The sequence below is a fragment of the Corvus hawaiiensis genome, chromosome 14 (genome assembly GCF_020740725.1).
Source record: "Corvus hawaiiensis isolate bCorHaw1 chromosome 14, bCorHaw1.pri.cur, whole genome shotgun sequence".
NCBI classification, from domain to species: Eukaryota; Metazoa; Chordata; class Aves; order Passeriformes; family Corvidae; genus Corvus; species Corvus hawaiiensis.
This window is the reverse complement of record NC_063226.1, coordinates 64,180-82,889: the sequence shown is the minus strand read 5'-3', so window position 1 is coordinate 82,889 and position 18,710 is coordinate 64,180. Positions and strand designations below refer to the sequence as shown.

At 40.4% G+C, this 18,710-nt stretch overlaps 1 protein-coding gene across 1 annotated transcript; it reads right to left on the bottom strand.

The window, feature by feature from the left end:
- Window positions 1-11,751: 11,751 nt before the first annotated feature.
- LOC125333489 (adhesion G-protein coupled receptor G4-like) lies at window positions 11,752-18,694 on the bottom strand. The gene is made up of 6 exons (XM_048319394.1): window positions 18,522-18,694; window positions 17,599-17,721; window positions 15,823-15,868; window positions 14,609-14,712; window positions 12,711-12,832; window positions 11,752-12,116 (listed from the first exon to the last, which is right to left on the bottom strand). Exons 2-6 carry the CDS (start codon window positions 17,704-17,706, stop codon window positions 11,840-11,842), a joined length of 657 nt encoding a protein of 218 aa, XP_048175351.1. The 5' UTR covers window positions 17,707-17,721; window positions 18,522-18,694; the 3' UTR covers window positions 11,752-11,839.
- Window positions 18,695-18,710: the final 16 nt, after the last annotated feature.

The window sequence follows — 18,710 nt, the reverse complement described above, 5'->3', positions numbered from 1 at the left end:
CTCCTTTTGAACTCTATGCTGCAAAAAAAAGAAGAGTAAAATACTCAAGAGTATATCATTTAGCTGCATTTTTAATGCAAATTTTCTGTTTTAATGCAGTGTGCCAACTGACTGAAATCATTGCCATGCGCTGCATAGTGTCACCCACTCAGAAAAATCTTTCAGAACCATTTACTCTGCACCAAGCCAAAATAGAAGAAAACAGCCAAAGCCTTAACTCACATTAAAGAAAATTATTTTCCAAAATAGTAATTGTTGTGTGTTGCTTATTTTTGTTATTTCAAGGTACGTTGGTCATTCTGCATTGATCGTTATTTATACAAATATGTCAGAATGCTTTGTAGCTGAAGTGCTGGGAACACAAAACTGATACACACTGAACTGCAGCTATATTAGCCAGCCTGGTGTTTTTAGGGTAATTTTAGCTCACTTTTTTTCGGTTGTTATTGGTATCACTTCTGAATAGAACTATTTAGTTGTCTTAATTCTTCTTTTATGTCTCAAACTCATTTTAGACCCTTCGATTGTCTCTCCTAGCAGTTTCACCATCTGTTTATTGTTGGCTGACGTATCCTTCTGTCTCTCCCCTGAGTGAACTGACATTTATGTTTGTCGGGTGTTTACAGTAGAGAGGTTCTGAACAGCTTGTCTATCCTAGTTCTGAATTGGGTAGACTCCGTTGTGGCATCTTCTTTTATAAAAGGCTGTTCTCAGGTTAGGATCTCTCCTGCAAGTGAGCCTGGTTGCTCTCCATGTGCCCAAACTCTTTAGTGCAAAGTGGGACTCTGCTGCTGGGACACCACAGGCACATTCCTCCTACTCCTCCCAGGATGAGGAAAACTGATTTAAGTCTAGAAGTCTTCCCAGATCAATGTAAATCTTTCCCTTTCAGCAAGTCCCAGTAGCCTTCCTTTTAGGTCATGTTTTTCTGACATGCAGGAAAGCTTTTTGCTCCTTCATCAAGAAGTCCTGACCTGGAGTCCTTTAACAACTCCAATTTATAAACCAGAGTTTGCATTTGTAACTAGAACTTCTGAAATGTATTTTTCTTCCTAGTGTTTTCTGAACTGGCTTTGGCACCTCTGTGTTGGGAAGAGGAGTCCCTGCTCTAGAAACCATATTCTCAGGGATGGGTGTGTGCGATTACCATGTTTCTGACTTACAGCAGTCAGAATGTGTTAGAGCTTTAATGTCTTCTCTTTAAACTGATATTGTCAATGGCATGACAAATGATGGCAAGATGAGGGGACAAAAAGCCATGTCATGGCTGTGTGACTGTTCCCAATCCTTTTTCTAGTTTTCAGGAAGGCAAGTGTTAAGTGGAGAAGCCTGAATGCATGCTGGAGTAAGCATCCACGTCAGAGAGAGCAGTCCATGTTCAGAGAAGATTACCAACATATTCGGGGTTGTGTTCTGTTCTGTTCTGTCCTACTGGGAGAATGGGAGTAAGTAATTTCCACGGACCACACCGAGTGCCTCCTGGAACAGAGAGAACATCACCTCCTCATCTTGCCAGGCATCTATTTCAGAGCTACAAGTCTCAGGCAAAGGGGAGGAATGTTGCAGAGGGCACTGCCCACGCTGGATTCCTTCACTTATGATGACAAGAGCTTGATTTCAGTGTCTGTCAATCTGAAGGTTTTCACCACTAAGTGGGAACATCTTCTCTACCCTGTATTTTGATTTTTTTACTATTGCCCAGTCTCCTCAGCAGCTGGAGACTAAACAACTACTGAGCAATGAAAATGGAAAATATTTTTTAGTACACTTCAATGACAATTTCCTCATCTGTGTCACATTCATAGCAGAGTGTAACCATTTATTGTCAAAGACTACCTATTTAGGAGAAAAATACATTGGTTTATTTTTGGGTTTATCTGTGTGGAGTTGATTTTACACCAAGGGCTGAGGGAGCTGTGCAGGTACTGAGACTCAGGGCATAAAATCCTGTTGCAATGCTTAATTGGAACAGTGTCCCTGTTTTTTGAAACTGAAGACGAGCTACCCAATTAAACTTTCAAATACCACAAGACTTATCAGCATGTCTAGAAGCAAAAATAATGCCATCCCAGCCGGCACTGTTACAAAAGTGAGATGGAAGGTCAGTTCAGAGGAGCTGTCCGGAGCAGCATTCAGTGATGCAGCAACAAGATGGAGTATCTTTTTGGTTAAAAATATAAGAAAAAAGTTTCTGATTTTGTTACGATGCCCAAATCCAGCCTGTTCAGTGGACTTAGTGTGCTGCAATTTGGCTGCAACAGGATCTCAGATGCTGTCATTAATCTATGGCTCCAAATACCTTTTATCCTGTTTTTCCATTCTTGCATCCCTTCCAGCCCCCTTCTCCAGGAGTTTCCTCAGCCAGTGTCAGTATGGGAATGGCCAGTGAAATATTGGCGTAATTTCTTAGAAAAGAGAGAAAAATAAACACTGGAACGTGTCCTCACGCTTCTCTAGTTACAGGAGCAATCAGGCAATGAAGTAATATAGCAAGGATAATTCTTTTGGGCATCTTTGAAACTCTCCACGATACATTTAATTTGGAACCATTAAAGTGCCATTACATGCTAAATACTTTCTGATACCAAAAAGCACAGAGAATTGTGCATTAAGACTCAACAATCATCTTATGCAATAGGCAATTATCTTCCCAGTATTTTGATTTTTAGTCTCAAATCATTTCCCCATATGACATTTCTTTCATTGTCCCAATAACTGTCTGCTAAATTTAGAAAGAATTATACATCTTGGGTGTACTGCTAACCACTACTGCAGATTCACACAGTCAGGAGGAAGCTTAAACAAGCCATACTGACCCTTAGCTGTCATCCTATGTAATATTTATCTATCCCAGGGTTACCAAGCCACTGTACGTATGCTGAACTAGAAAGCAGCTTTAGCTACTTGTCCATGAGGAGACTTAAAAAGTCTCCAGGAACGCATGAGTGAGCTGCCTACACCTTGGATCTGCATCCCATGACTTAGCTAGGATGAAGAGTGGTGGAGTTTTGTGCCAGTCTAAATAGTAAAGTCGGAGGGGGGAGTGTTTTGTTCAATTTACCACAACTGCTGCTGTGATTTTACTATCATTTTTTATTTCTCTTGTATCATCTAACCTATTGTTAACAACCCACTGAGATCTGACATCAAATAATTGTCTTCATAGATAAATATACCTTCTGAAATCCTTTTATTGCTTTAAAATAGAGCACACATTTCCTGGTGTATGTATCACTAAAAATAAGCAATCTAGGAGTAAATTGAGAGTAACTTAGAAATCAAAGCAGCTTTTACATTGAGTCATAGAATCATGGAGTGGTTTGGATTGAAAGGGACCTTAAGATCATCTCGTTCCAGCACCCTGCCATGGGTAGAAGTCAACTGATAGAATCCAAACGGGGAGAAGGAGGATGTTCTTGTATAGGTCACACACCGCTCATGTTCCAGCCAGAGCTGCAGAAGCTGCTCCCATCATTTAAAATTATTAGGATGTGAAACACAAGCGCATAGAAAATTCTATTAGATTTGTCTTTGTGCGTGTCCTCTCCCTGTGAAAACCATCAATGCACAGTTCTGTGACAGAATGTCAGCACAGATATGTTGGAGAAGAGCAAATGCAACAGTGCTGGTGCGGAAGATGTTATTTCAGCCCAAGGAAAATTACACATCTTCATTCCAGCTGACAACCTACACAATGCCATGCTTGAAACATAAATGATACACTGTTTAGCTGGAAAAGGCATTAGGCATGTGATGGAGAGTGGAAGTGAGCTAACCACCTTCCCAGAACAAATAGCGCTTTGCATTTTACATAAACAACTTGACAGGTTTTTAAAAATTGACTTCCAGATTTAAAAAAAAAAAAAAAAAAAAAAAATCAGTAGGAAGAATGAAGACCTCCCCTCTGTGCAGCTAGCCCTTCTTCCCACTGGTACACCTCCAAAGTGGGAAGCATGCTGATGGATATGCCCAAGAAATGGCATTTCCAGACATTTCTCGGCAGCCTGAGAAATCTTCCGTATTCCAGCACTTTTCTCACTGCTTGTCCAGCTTTTACCTGAATCTTTGTTTCTCCTAATCCTTTATGAGGGCATCTAGCAAAAACTTTAGAAAATCAAGGTACGTTTCAGCTTTTATCAGGAATATAAAAAAAGCAATTACAGGATGCAGGAGACAAGGCCAGTCTTATGTTGCTCTCATGTTTTTCCCCCTTCTGATGTCTTTTTATTTTAAATTAGAGTCACAGAAAATACTCTTGGAAGGACTTGCCCTAAGGCAAAAATCAACCAATACCAATTCTGGCAGATATTTGTCTCATCACCCTGAGTGTTTTTTAAGACCTGCAGTGACGGCAATTCCATGTGCTCTCCAGACCTCTTATTCCTTAAAAATAGAAATTGTTACCGAACGTCTATTTGTAATGTAAGCCTATTATTTTCTGTCCTCTGAAGTGGATGCAGAAAGAATTACTGCATGAAGGAGAAAGTGCAGGTCAAAGCAAGGTGATAGAGACACATCAGACTGTCCACCCACCTGGTCTTATTGATGTGGTGGAGAGAAACTGGTCTCAAAGGGGCCTGGGGGAGGACTAAAACTCCAGTTCTCCCAAAGAACTACATAGTCTCTTTCCTTAGTCTCTCAGGATCCCTGAGAGTGGGGTGTGCAGCAGCCAGGTTAGGGGTGCAGGGGAGGTTAGGCACAGCTTTAGCACTACAGCACAGTGTGTTGTGCTTCACATTGGAAAGCAGGGAAAACAGCAGCAGATTGTGGAACAAAGAGTTTACTAAAGAAAATAAAAAATACAATAGTTCATGTCCAACATAATGAACTGCCATTTATGTTAAATTTCATTCCCCTTGAAAGCAATTTCAAGTTAGAAACAAGTACAAGCTGGACCTTGGTTGCATGTTTTTAGTGCCAAGATTTCTCCCATAGAACCAAGGAACTGAAGGTGATCTGTCTGATTTCAAGTAGGTTGGCTGTAGCTACTGTACATTAAAATATTCATCTTCTTCCACTAATTGCTATGTGGGAGTTATTCACAGACTGAAAGAACCTTTTGTCTTCTGTATCATACATACCAGTTCTAAGACATCACTCCATTATATTATTTTACTCCTCTATCATGGGTACAGGTTAGTGTTCCACTATATTAACAATAATTTAAAAATCTTTACTTGAATGATACAGAGAAGGGCATTCAAAAAACTAGGATGGTTGAGCAGGCAAATTACTGATTCAAACACATTTGCTGAAAAAAAGCCCCTGCTCAGCAGATGAGGAAAGTTAAGTCTCTCTTGCGATGTTATGAAATAGAGTTCACATCCTGCTGTATTCACAGCAAAGCAACACTAAAGGGAAAACTTCCTTATTTCCAGCTCCAGCGATAGTAGGGCTTTATTGTTCTGTTTGGGTTTAGTTTTGGGGTTTTTTTAGGACAGATAATCTGAAACCTATACCATACCTGTGGATACCCCTTGAAGGCGGGAATTTCAGTTTTTAATGTTTCCACGTTCCATTGGAAGGTACTGGGCAAAATTTTCAAACACTTAGACATGCATCTACATCTCTTTAGGGATCTAAGCAAGTCATCATTGACAGCATGTCTGAAAATAAAAACATACAACTGAGAGGAACGTCGTGGAAATCTGAGTACAACTTTTTCATGTATGAGTTGGTCAAAGACCATTTCAGAAAAGTAAGGAAAGATACTGATCAAGGATCCTAGATATCCATGCTTGAGACAGTCAGCCAACAGGCTCAAAAATATCACTTGTAACTCAATATTACCAGTATTAGATTCTGAGATTGATGCCTGAAGTGAAACCTAAGGCATCAAGATAAGTATCAGATGAAGAAGGAAACAGAGGGCTATCAGGACAGTGGAAAGGGAAAAAAAGGAGGATGAACTATGAACGGGGCTCAGGATGAGGAATGTTTCCAGTCTCTGTTTAACATGAGGACTAATCTTGGAAACACAGTGGGACCATATCCTTTTGTGGTCAGTACTGCTACTCCTAATGAAGCCTAAAGTTGAGTCATGGGATGTTTTAGCTCTATAATTGTGTCCAGAGTGATATCTGTACATCAGAAGTAATTCTTTAGAACTGTGTTTCTACATGCCTCAAAAGAGAACCATCATTAGATAAGCAGAGGAAAACAAATTCAGTATCGGTGTAAAACTCCTACTTTCTGTGGATACTGCAACCCTGTATCCATAGATAGTATTCTTCGTGGACAAGGATGGCTGGTCTCACCATCTTCTGGAGATACAGCAGCGGGGTTGTAATGGACTTCAGCTGTGGGAAAGAACTGGGAACATTTTTCCATTATAATAACTTGGTTTATTGTATTTAGAAAGAACCTGCCTATGCAGCTTTAATGTATGTCTTTGAGGAAATAACAGAAATCAGCATTTTTCCAAGACCAACCAGGAATGTTTGGTGCTATTCCTTTTTCAGAATATGTCTCTGCAACAATTTCTCCATCTTGAAAGGCAAAACCTTCTGCTAGGATTCTCCTGGTTTAAAAAGGCTCAGAGCATGTCCTGTTTAACTTTCTGTAAACCCCAAGATCCTTGCTCTTTTGGGAATGCAATTCCAGTTAGAGAGCACCATAGTCTGTCTCAAGACTACGGTGCTCCCTAATTGGGAATAGGTCCCATGAGAGTGGCAGTCAGCTGGCAGAGGGTAGAATATTCCTTAGGTACCTAGGGTGGCAGCTGAGCAGGGAGTTCCTGTCCTTTTGGAGAAGAGCCATCCCAGGATTTTAAGAGCTTTCTTATTTTCCCTAGTACAGCAAAAGCCATCTGTTATGTTAACCCCCAAATGGAAGTCTGGCACAGACAAAGCAGCGAAAGGTTTCTTATTTATTTCCATTGATTAGGATTTGACTGCCACCATATGGAATTTATTATAGTATATATCTATTATAGTCTATGCAGTGCACACTGTTTTTCTTACCAGTCTTAAAATCTGTATCTGGAGAAGTCCTGGGAAGGAAATCTGCATTGAAAGTTGAACTTGTTCCATTAGAATGTAGACTCCACAAAGCCTGGGAGAGTGATCTGTGGTTTAAATGCTTTGGTTTAAATCCAGCAGTTGCACCTGACCCACTCCAGTCTGAAATCAGAGAGTGGAAGGTGCAGAAATAAAATTCTGTACATCTCAAGCTACCAGAGAGCAGAGAGGGGAATGGTCTGTGCTTGCTTCCTGTGCCATCCTTGTGTCATCCTTATTCCTGCCCGGAGGCCAGGGGTCTCTGTGCCACACAGTGCACAATTCCTGATATTAATTTTTACATTAGTTCTATCACACTTGTGCAGGTGGGGCTGGATACCAGCAATTCAGTCTTCTATTTCCCCTTGAGGACCCAATCTAGTAATACTAATTTGATAAGGTCACAAAGAAGAAGGCAGGAGTCACACAAAGGGTAGGAATTGCAGCCTCATCTTTATTCTGTCATACAACACTGACCTGGCTTCTGCTCAAGGGAGAACACTGTGTGCTACTGAGAGCACTTGTGCTGAACTCCCCCTCTGCAAACGGAAAGCTGCCTCTTCTTCAACAGCACAGGGTGCACAGGATGCTGTGCACAAGACACAGGTGTTAACACAGGATTTTTAGTCTGGTTTCCTGAAAACCAACGGGCTAAGCTTCTCCTTTGTTATAACCATTCATAACATCAACTCATTTTGATAGACACACAGAGTTATTAAATTCTTCCACATTTCTGTAAAAAATCAACATCACTGGAGTAGCCCAGAATAAGCCACGGCACATGCTACTTCTTGCTGAGCTGACAGATAGAAGAATATTAGAATAATTCAGATTGGAAGGGACCTTTGGAGGTCTTCACTCCAACCTCCTGCCCAGAGCTGGATCGAGTTGGTCTGGCATGTGTCTAGCTGAATTTTTACTCTCCAAGGAGAGGGACTCCCCGCACCATCTTTCTGGGCCACTGACACCCAACTACCCACATCGTGAAAAAAATGTATTTCCTTATAAATAATGTGAATTTCCATCACTGTGGCTTGTGTTCATTGCCTCTGGTCCTCTTGATGTGCAGCTCTGAAAATCCGCCTCTTTTCTGTAACTACCCCTCAGATAGCTGAAGACAGCAAGACATCTCCCTTCTCCTTCCCAGGCTGAGCAAATCCAGCTCCCACACATAAAAAATAGCAACTAGTATACCCAATATTCTGCATAAATTTCAGAATCTCAGCTTTATGGTGACTGGAAAGCCACCAAAACCATGGCTCACCTAAGGGAACCCTGAATGGCATGTGAGAACAGAATTAAGAGAGAGCTGAAATCTGTTTTGGAAATCTGCAGTTTTTACTGCATGCTGTCACCCCATTATCATATCATACAAGCAGTTAATGCAAGAGGATAAAGACCTATTAAAGAACAATTATCCAATGCAATGCAGAAGGGCTGTTGAGAGGAGCCATATTTCTTAATGCAGAACAAATGTGACACCAGTAGCAGACGAAGATTTATGAGTCAACTAAACAAATCCCTTCAGAGCTTACCAGAATAATCACTCAGACGAAATCTTCCCCAGCAGAAGTGTACTCGGCACTGCTTCACTACTTCATCCTTCATCAGGCAGTGAAACACAAAGATAAAGAACCCTAAAGAAGAAAGGAGAGATTCATGGGTTTTCATGCGTATTCTCCAACCTGCTGCCCATTTTCTAAACTTTCGTCATGCCACTGACACCAGTGAGTTCTGTGTGGGCAAAGTGTCCCTGGGCCAGCATTAGGATCTTTAAGGTCCCTTCCAATCCAAGCCATACTATGATTTTATAATCGTGTTCGCCCAGAGTTGCACTGACTTCTTCATGCATATGAAAGGGTGACAGGAAGAGTTTTCTGCAGATTTGGTTTAAGAACAATCTGCAAGTCAATGTGGATTCTATCAGCCATTTTTATGCCCAGATGAAAAGGATCATGCCAGCTCCTGAAAAGGTGCATTTATTGGGACCTGTGTTTCCAAGGCATGAATTCATGTCTTTAATAGTCTTTCTATCATAGCAATACTATCTAAACAACACTGTCATCTCACTTCGCAACAGAACATTCCTTTTAAAGTAGCTAAAGCCTGTAATACAAAAGCTGTATCAGGTCTCCTCTTCGACCATGCTTGAGTTACATGATAATACAGATTTATTTCTATTTCCCATCCCTAAACCATTGTGCTTATTGCACTACTCCATTCAGAAATTACCTTGCAAGGTGTTAAAAATGCTGAAGAGATACAAGAAAAATATCCTCACTGCTCCCCAGGCAAAAAAGGCAAAACCCCAAGTTAAGCCCAAAAGAAACATCAGGCTGAAAGCACTTTTGAGGTCTTGGAGAACACCCTGTTTCCAGAATCTGGATGTCTTTTGTGTCCTTGTTTTTACAGAGTGGATTTGAAGGAGAACAGTGATGAACATGGCTGTATTAATCAAAAATATTAAGAAGAAATAGGCCACAACGGAGATGTAGAACACTGTGTTGTCCTGGATCCAGCAACTGCAAGAAAGGGAGGTGTGTATTCAATAAGGAGTTTTGTGAGGGGGAAACTCAGGAAGCCTGGTTCCCAAAGTAAGTATTCTGTATGGTTCTCCAACACCTAGTTAGGGGCATTCCCTAGCACCTGCTATTTTCCCCCAATGAGGACATTAATAGAATCCCTGCACTTATCTTTTTTTTATGGATGTTATGGAAATTCTGTAACTTTAAGACATTGATATTTCTGCCAGATTCAGATAAACCTGATGATTGTTTCACAACTTAATAATGTATAAACACAAAGACACACTGCCTTAGAAAAACCAAGTTAAATACAACTTAATTAGGGGTCTAAATAATAGCATGCCACTGGTTAGCTTTTCCTTAGACACAAATTAGTGAATTTTACTTTTTTTTTTCTTAACATCTTTTTGTTAAATATGGGGAACAATTTTCCCTCTGAGGTGTCATGGGTGTGTGTTGCCTCTGTGATGGGAGAAAATTCAAATATTCCAGGTAATCTTCACCAACAAGTGATCAGATTGTGCTAAACAAGAAGGAGGTGGAATCGTTCTTTGCTATAAAAGCATTTTTAAAAAGGGTGAAAGAATGCAGTGTTTTCCCACTGGAAAAGAGAGGAGGTTGAGACGATTTAAATTAAACTACTTGAAATTATGATGAGACAGTGATGTGAATTGACATTTAAAAAAAAAAAAACAACAGAAGGAAATGTGGAAAATCCTGGAGCAATTATTGTGCCTTTAGATTTTACCAGAAATCCAGAACATGCAGAAGCATATACAAATATCCCATTAGACTGGGTTAATCCAAAGAAAGAAATTTCACAAAAAATAAAAGTGGAGTTGACTGGCAGAAGCCTTCCCTGTCCTCGAGCCCAGTTTACCAATGTGAAAGTTACTCCATGTAGTAGCCATGCATTCAAAATGTTCCTATGAACCAGAACCTCCAAAAGGAGAGGGTAAAGATGGGGGAGAAGAGACAAAAGTGAGTTCTTTCTGGTTATTTCTTGTATTTTTCAGATATTCTGGTGACCATAAAAAAGCTTAAAATATTATACTTACAAATTGCTGTAAGGATGGCTCTCAGACAGTGACCCATTGCCATAGAAGTCTTTATTTATAATGAGCACAAGAGTAATTACAATAGCTGGTATTCCTAACGTGGAAAGCAAAAGAAAAATAAATAGTTTGATTCAAAAGAAAAAATTGAGAATTTGGAAAGATGTCAGATAATCTTTGATACGTAATTACAGCAGATGTGTGCATCTTTGGATCAAACTCTACCCCCAAAGCTCCTTCTGAAATAAGTGCAATTAGATGTGTAGCATAGCAGGTTTAATCTCCTTATTTATGCAAATTACAAATGAGTAGTCATAAAAATATCTGTGTTTGCAAAATGTTTGTGAGTCTTCAAACATCTCCAGAAGGGATCCAATCTGGTAAAATAAAACCAACTGATTATTACAAAAGCTGAGTGTCCAAGGACAAGCAGACCACAGCAATTTGTTTTAAGAGCTTATAGAGACAGACATTTCCCAGGCAGTGCTTATCAGTCTTCCCTTCCACACATTTCCCATATTTTTTTCAGTTCTAGCTTTTCCCTAGAGAACTGCTGGCAGCACCATCAAGGATGGCTGCCCCTGAGAACAATTGCGTGGGACATCAGATCTGAGGATAGGGATGATAATATGCTGCACACTATTCAAGAGTGCTCTGAAACAGCATCTAATGGTGACCCAGACAATACAGCCCAAATTCTGCTCTAGGTCAGTGCTTCTGATAACACCTTTTCTAACAGGTGAACCAGAATTTGGGTTCTTTTTGGCATGTTTCTCCCAAACAAATCGCTGATACATGTCAAGGGAAGTCCTTGGGAGAACAGTGAATGAAAGCCAGATCCACTCTGTGCATGGGAATCAGGAAGAGAATGCCAGGAATGGACACGAGGCCTGAAGAGGGAGTTAAAATCACCTCTGAGGATCACCACACGGGTGAAGGCTGTGGACAACGTTACTGCCCCAGTCACACCCACTGATGTGAGGTACCACGATAAATCATCCTGTAAAGAGAAGAGGGGTAGGAAAGCAGAGTCTTACACCCACTTTCAGTTGCATATGACTGTGCAGGAACCAACAAGCACTCTCTGCTAATGTCTCCCCGGATGGAAGAAATCTAAGCTGAACAGCCTGGGGGAAGAGATCCATCCTTGTAGTGCAGGGTGTGCATCGCATTTCTGCTAGCTCAGTGTCTTCACTTACCTCTGTAAATACGCCCCAATCTTAGAGAAGCTGACAAACACAGAAGTGGAGGGGAAATCTGTCTACTTACCCCAGCCAGCAATGCAGCATTTTAGAATGTACTTTGGGACATAAACATTGAAAACTTTGACAAGAGCCAAATAAAAGTGAACAGACTCCAGGGACATCCATGTGAATGCTGCAAGAAGGAAATAGTGGAGGAGCATGGCCATGATGATGCAGAGGCCTGGCTGGTTGAACGAGGTCAGCCAGGAATTTGTGAGGAAGACCATGTTCAGCATCAGCAGTGCAGCACAAAGGTTGAGCAGGATTTTTGAGGGGTTGTCTCTCCGCACCTTCCTAACAAGAAGGGGGAAGTCCACAAGGTTATCACTGCATCATCCAATGTACAGCCTATACACAGTAATATTCCAGATTCTTGACGTAATATCTCACCCATGTCCAGGGGTAAATTTTTGAAATGAGAAAAGTTTTTACTCTTTACAGACATTTTACTGTGAGGGTGGTGAGGCCCTGGCACAGGTTGCCCAGAGAACCTGTGGCTGCCCCATCCCTGGAAGTGTTCCAGGCCAGTTTGGATGGGGCTTGGAGCAATGTGGTCTAGTGGAAAGTGTTCCTGTCCATGGCAGGGTATCAGAATTAAAGGACCTTTTAGATCCCTTCCAATCCAAACCATTCCATGATTTTGTGAAATTTAGGAACATAAAAATTGCTGGACAGTTCAGACAGGTGCTTGTATTGAAGTATGAGTATTCAAATCCCTCTAATTTTGCAACAGTCAGACATCAAAATAAAACAATATTTATACTGTCAGCTCTCAGTCTTCCCTCTTATGCATCAGAGAATCAAATATTAGCAAACATTCTGATAACTGCTGCAAATTCATTATTGCCAAAATATTTAAATCAGTGTAAGAAAAAGGATCAGACTTACTCAAGGGTTAGGTATGCCATGAGTGTTATTCCCAAAAAAAGGGAAGAAGCACCACATCCTGCATAGCTTATCAGAGTTAATATATGATCGTGTGTGACATCTATTTCTGTCCGAGCCAAGTCCTGTGTTACAAGATAGAGAAACACAGTTGTTTGCCAAGACAGATTTAGAAAATTCCTTTCCACATTTTCACATTGTGAAATTCCTGTTCTGCTTACTGCTACTTTTGGAGGTTTTCCATTAATATTTTTATGTGTTTCTTATTGTATAGTCCCACAGAATATCCAAACTAGTAAACGGTAAATTAACCAGCAGTATTTAAAGTATCCAGCAATAAGTTGTGAAGCTAGAAAAGCTGTTCTTCAAAAACTGCAAATTCAACATGGATTCCAGGATCTTATAAAAATTATTCCACTGGGAGCTCGCTTTGTAGGAGAAACTGCTTTGTTTCAGTGTCAGCTGCCATGCTTGGCAACTGCACAAACCTGCTAAATGTCTTGGAGCATGGTAGGCCCTACCTGTCCAGAAAGCACCACTGCAAGACCAGACAGGAACCCTGCTTCTCCACGGCTGCTGCCAGGAGGAATATCGAGAGGATTTTGTTGCTCCCTGACACAGCTTCTCCGCTATTTTGTGAAACTTTGAACCTCAGAGTAGTAACCTACATCTCTGATGTACCATGGACGATGCTGTTGAATACCTGTAGCTGTGCCGATTACCAAAGTGGCAGTGAGAGGTGTGATCTGAAAATCAGGTTGAATTCTCCTTGCTTGAATGGAAACTTGAGCAAGTGTGTGAAATCTGAACCATCTCAATTCCTTTCTGAAAAGCCACAATTTTACTCCCAGGAGGGCTTTTGCCTCTGGAGCAGGGTCATGCCGACCTCTAGGGGAATCATCCAAAGGCAAAGTTAGGGCTGCATCCCATCCTGTGGGTGGTGTCCTACTGGGAATAGACAATTTACCCTATTTAGTTTGCTTAGAACTCCCCTGTCTCTTTGCCTTTGTTGCAGCCCATTCTCAGGTAGTCATCCGAGCTTTTGATATTTTGCTTTTAGAGGCAGTTTTCTCTGTATTACCTCTATAATAATAATTATTATATAATATAATAATTATCTATTACAGTATCCCGCAGTGGCAGGGAGGAGAAGAGAGATCCAACAGGCAGGAATTGTGCAGTAAGATTGATTTATTTAATTATTTTACAAACTCTTTTATAGACTTTTTTCTTCATAGTCTAATTGGTCAAAGGATCAGCCACCCCTTGGGGTGATTGACTAAAATCCTAAAACATCCAGTGTCAAAATATTTTTCTACTGTACCATAAACAAAGCTTTACAATGTCGCAGGTGTTCATAGTTTATAGAACTCTGCTAATATCTTCTGTGAGAGAAATTATCTCACGGGACTGGAAAGAAGCAAGAAAAATTCTTGCTAACAGCAATATTTGTATCCACAATTATCTCTAATTATTTATTTCTGGAGAAATAAGAGGTGATAGATAATGACATCTCCCATATTTATACTAAACTTCACTTTCTGATGGAGCATAGATAAAGCTTTCAAAAAGATGTAATGTTGTTAGTTGCTGCTGGCAGTTAATAAATTTAACACAGTACTTCCAACACAGTAAATAACCCATTAAGGTTGATTAAGTTACACTGCAAAGAAGTACAAACTACATCTGTAAAACAAAATTGCCTTGAAACAAGTGATATTTAAAGGACTTTACGCCGTTAAATTATTATAACTGGCTTTTTTGTTATTGCTGATTTTGGCAAAATTGCAGATATCTAACAGCTTGTATAGATATGAATCTCCCATCTCTTCTCCAAAACTAGTGATGACTTTGTTTAGAGCCATGGGATTTTCTGGGAGATGATTCATTAGAGTACTTACCAGTAGGACTCCAAAATGGGTAAGATGGTTACAAAAACAGATTGTGTAATTCATATCTGTATATTCCATTTCACACCCTGATGTATTCCAACCACCCAGTCCATCTGTGTAATACAGAAAAAGGATTTTTAAGCAGAGGTAGTCACGCTCCGTCATTTATAGCTCTGTAGCGTGCAGGGTGTGTGAAGATGAGCTCAAGTTAGTACAGATTGCAGGGTCATTTAGCAGCACACAAGTGAGATTTCACACCAAAACACATCTTCTGTAGTTGCCTGAGAACCTCAAAGCTTTTGGTGGAATGAATGCCTGCACACACAGAAAGAAGGAAGATAAAGAACCTAGTGCTGGGCTAGATTGTGCTGGAGAGAAAGGAAAGGAAAGGAAAGGAAAGGAAAGGAAAGGAAAGGAAAGGAAAGGAAAGGAAAGGAAAGGAAAGGAAAGGAAAGGAAAGGAAAGGAAAGGAAAGGAAAGGAAAGGAAAGGAAAGGAAAGGAAAGGAAAGGAAAGGAAAGGAAAGGAAAGGAAAGGAAAGGAAAGGAAAGGAAAGGAAAGGAAAGGAAAGGAAAGGAAAGGAAAGGAAAGGAAAGAGAAAAGAGAAAAGAGAAAAGAGAAAAGAGAAAAGAGAAAAGAGAAAAGAGAAAAAAGAAAAAAGAAAAAAGAAAAAAGAAAAAAGAAAAGAAAAAACATGTCCAGGGCAGAGGATTTGTTTAGGCAGAGTGCAGCACTGAAGTAGCCAGATCTTCCCTGGTAAGACTGAAGTTATGACCCTATTTATGTATTGTGCATCACATACCCAGAAGCTAAGATTCTGATTAAAAAAAAAAAAAAATTTCTAATCCTAGTAATTGCAGAGGAAACCTCTCTCACATGCTCTGAGTTAACCCAATTCACAGTCATCCCTCTCTGTCTGGTGACTGTCTGAGCCACTTTAAAGACCTGACCCCAGCAAAGCCCCTACTGTATTCCCTGAAGTCATTGTAAGAATTCATCTGACATTTCATTGCATTTCTGTCTTTTTCTTAGGCAAAGTCTTCTTAATCGTGTAGATGCAGCACTGCACAATGCCATATCCGTATCCCTGGGGATAACACTGAATACTGAGGTATCGTCATCAACACAAAGCAGCAACACATACTCTAGTTTCAAGGTACATTGTCAAGAAGCCAAAGCCTCTGTGATGCTGGGGACAGAGCCAGCTCAGCAAGTAACACTTACTGTTCTTCCCAAAGTCCCAAAAGACGCAGTGCACTGCTGCATTGCCCTGGAAGCAGAGGAAAGGAGGCTGTGACATTTATTCAGGACATCTGCACTCCGTCTGCACTTGCAGACAGTGCATCTCGCCTCTAATTGGGGTGTATAACCAAGGCACTTGGATTTGATTTCCCCTGCACCACTTGGCAGCAAAGCCCACTCGCATCTGTGATTGTTTGTGTGGTGGTGCTGCAGGGGGTCTGTGGGTGAGTGGAGATGCCACGAGGTCAGAGGCTGGACACTTGGCTTGGGCACACAGCCAGGATATTGGCCATCTCACCCATGGCACTAAACCAGCAGAGTCCCAAGTTTTGCCTTCCCCTTCACCAAGGGAAATCCTGAGTCAGTGATTTTCCCAGTTTTACCTGTATCTTTCAATACCTTGTAGTCTTTTAAGGACAGCAGCAAATCTGACAAATGGTTCACCTTAGGGAAATTCCTGTGTCTAATCTCATTCGGTTCATGTGGTACCTGAGATGTCACACCAAATTACTGGTGAAATACAAAAGTTATGACTAAGACCTGGAATAACAACCTGAGATTTTATGGAAAAAAAAAAACCAAAAGAAACCCAAACCAACAAAAAACCAAAACAAAAGAACCCCTACAAGAAACCTTTATTTTAGAATTTCAGCAATTGCCCTCTCTGAAATCAGGCAGGGAAGACAAGCAAGAGCTGAACAGAGGTAAATGGATATTCAATGCAATGTTTTCTCGTGGGGACATTCTAGTTAATTACTCATAATGCTGCAGCAAAATTTTCCAAGGCACAGAATAATTTTCTTTTATTATCATTATATCATTAATAAAGTTTAATAATGCACAGAGCTTACAGGAAGCCAGCCTAACAGATAAGCTGTTAAGATGTGTCATTTGTAGACTGTCAAATATAATTAGGCAGAGAGCCAAAGATGTAGGTTTGGATGACAACTCATTAAATATTTAATTAAGATAATTTTAAAAGGTCAAGGAAAATATCTGAAAGGTGCCAGATGGCCTGGTGGAGTAAAAATGACAGAAGAGAGGGGATATCTAGGTGAAATTTCTGGGTATATATTTGCTAGAACCGAATGGAAAGAGCATTTTGCCATAAAAGCAGCAATTACAAGTCCTCATTAACTTGAACTTTAATCAAGTTCATCTCATTGAATAATTTTCTTCTGCCCTGGGTTTGTAATATATTCATGTGGAGGCTGGACCATAAACATTGGCAGCACAAAAATGCTAAGGAGGAATTCAGTCAACAAATTTGACCCATGCCCATTTAAAAATAAAACAGACTTTTTGAAACACCATTTTGAAACAAAATAAAGCAATTTGATTTTGAAAACATCTTTGCAAGGTTTTGGGTTTTTTAAAGTTTCTCTCTTTTGGTGACTTAACCTATTTTCCAAATTCAGATCAAGGATAAATCATTTCAGTCCAATCCAAAACCCACTGGTTTTTAGCAAATAAAACTATTCCTTGAAAAAAAATTGTCTAGATCAGAACAAGGAAACAATAAGAATGTCCCTTGTTACTAAGCATGGATTTAGAGTGGAGACACAAGCTTTAGTGACCAGCTAAAGGAATTATTAAACACTGAGATCTGTGTGGTCAGTCAATGTTTGGGTCCATGTATCATGGGGAGGTCAGGCAGCAAAGTGTTTTAAGCTTATTTGTCCTGTTCCCAGTTTATTGAAAGGGTAAGTGAAGTCAGCTCTGCCTCACCCCGTTCCTCATGAAATGAACACATCCTACCCTGTTCTGGTCTATGTGGTGGAGAGTGACAGTCACGGGCTCATTAAGATTCTGAATTGATGCATTTTCAATGCTGGCACTCACAACGTAAGTGTTCAACCTCTCCATCGTTAAACTGTCATCCTGCAGGGGAAAAACACACACATGCAAAAAGAATCCAAGCTCTTCCCTGCTCTCATTTTTTTTAAACTGTATTCCTTGGAAATAGTGATCAGCTAAACTCCATGGGATGCCTGATGTAATTTAGCTACTTGCTACGTCATTAAAAACATATTTAGCTGCAGCTCAGGGACAGTCTCCACATCAGCTGAAGCAGAACTGAGTTTCAGATGCACCAGCTGGATTGAGAAAGCTGTGTAATTTTTTCAGTACATTTAAACATTTGGTTGTACATCATTAAGGTCATTAGACAGTGGACACAACTGTAAATGCTCCCTCATTGTGAAAAGCATTGTTTAGCACACTGTATGAGCCATCATTTCAAAGAAATGTCTCCCTTTCTAAATTATACACACCCCCCCTTAAGGAAATAGAATAAGTATTAGAATAGTCATAAATCCTGCATATGATGCTGCTATATTATTTCAATGGAGACATCAATCTTGAAATTATTTTTGTGATGTTTGGCGTATGCTATGCACCATCCTTACTATCAGAGGAAGGTTAGGGTATGGTTTTTTTCTGCAGAACAGAAGGACTAGAATAACATCAGCTACAGAAAATGAAAAAAAAGTCTAAGGTCTACAGACACCTTGCTACGGAGAAGGTTTTGCTGCCTGAGTACATTTTGCCTGCACATCCCTCCATCAGTCTGATGCTAAATGTGCCCAGAACAGATGATGCTGTTGGGATTTCTTTTGTAGGCACTGAGAACAGCTGAGCCCATTCCTGCTGTGTTAGGGTTTGCTGGGAGTCGTAGTTACCACAAAAAGTGAAGTAGTGCCAAAAAACTTGAACTGGATCTTTGAATGCTTGTCTGGGTCAGAGTACTCGATCCCCAGGAAGTTCTTCAGGGATTTTGGCAAAAACACCGAGGCCAAAGCCTTTTTGAAAGGGTTTTCTTGCACACTGATCTGCAGGAGAGAGATGACATGCTCAGGGGTGCCATCATC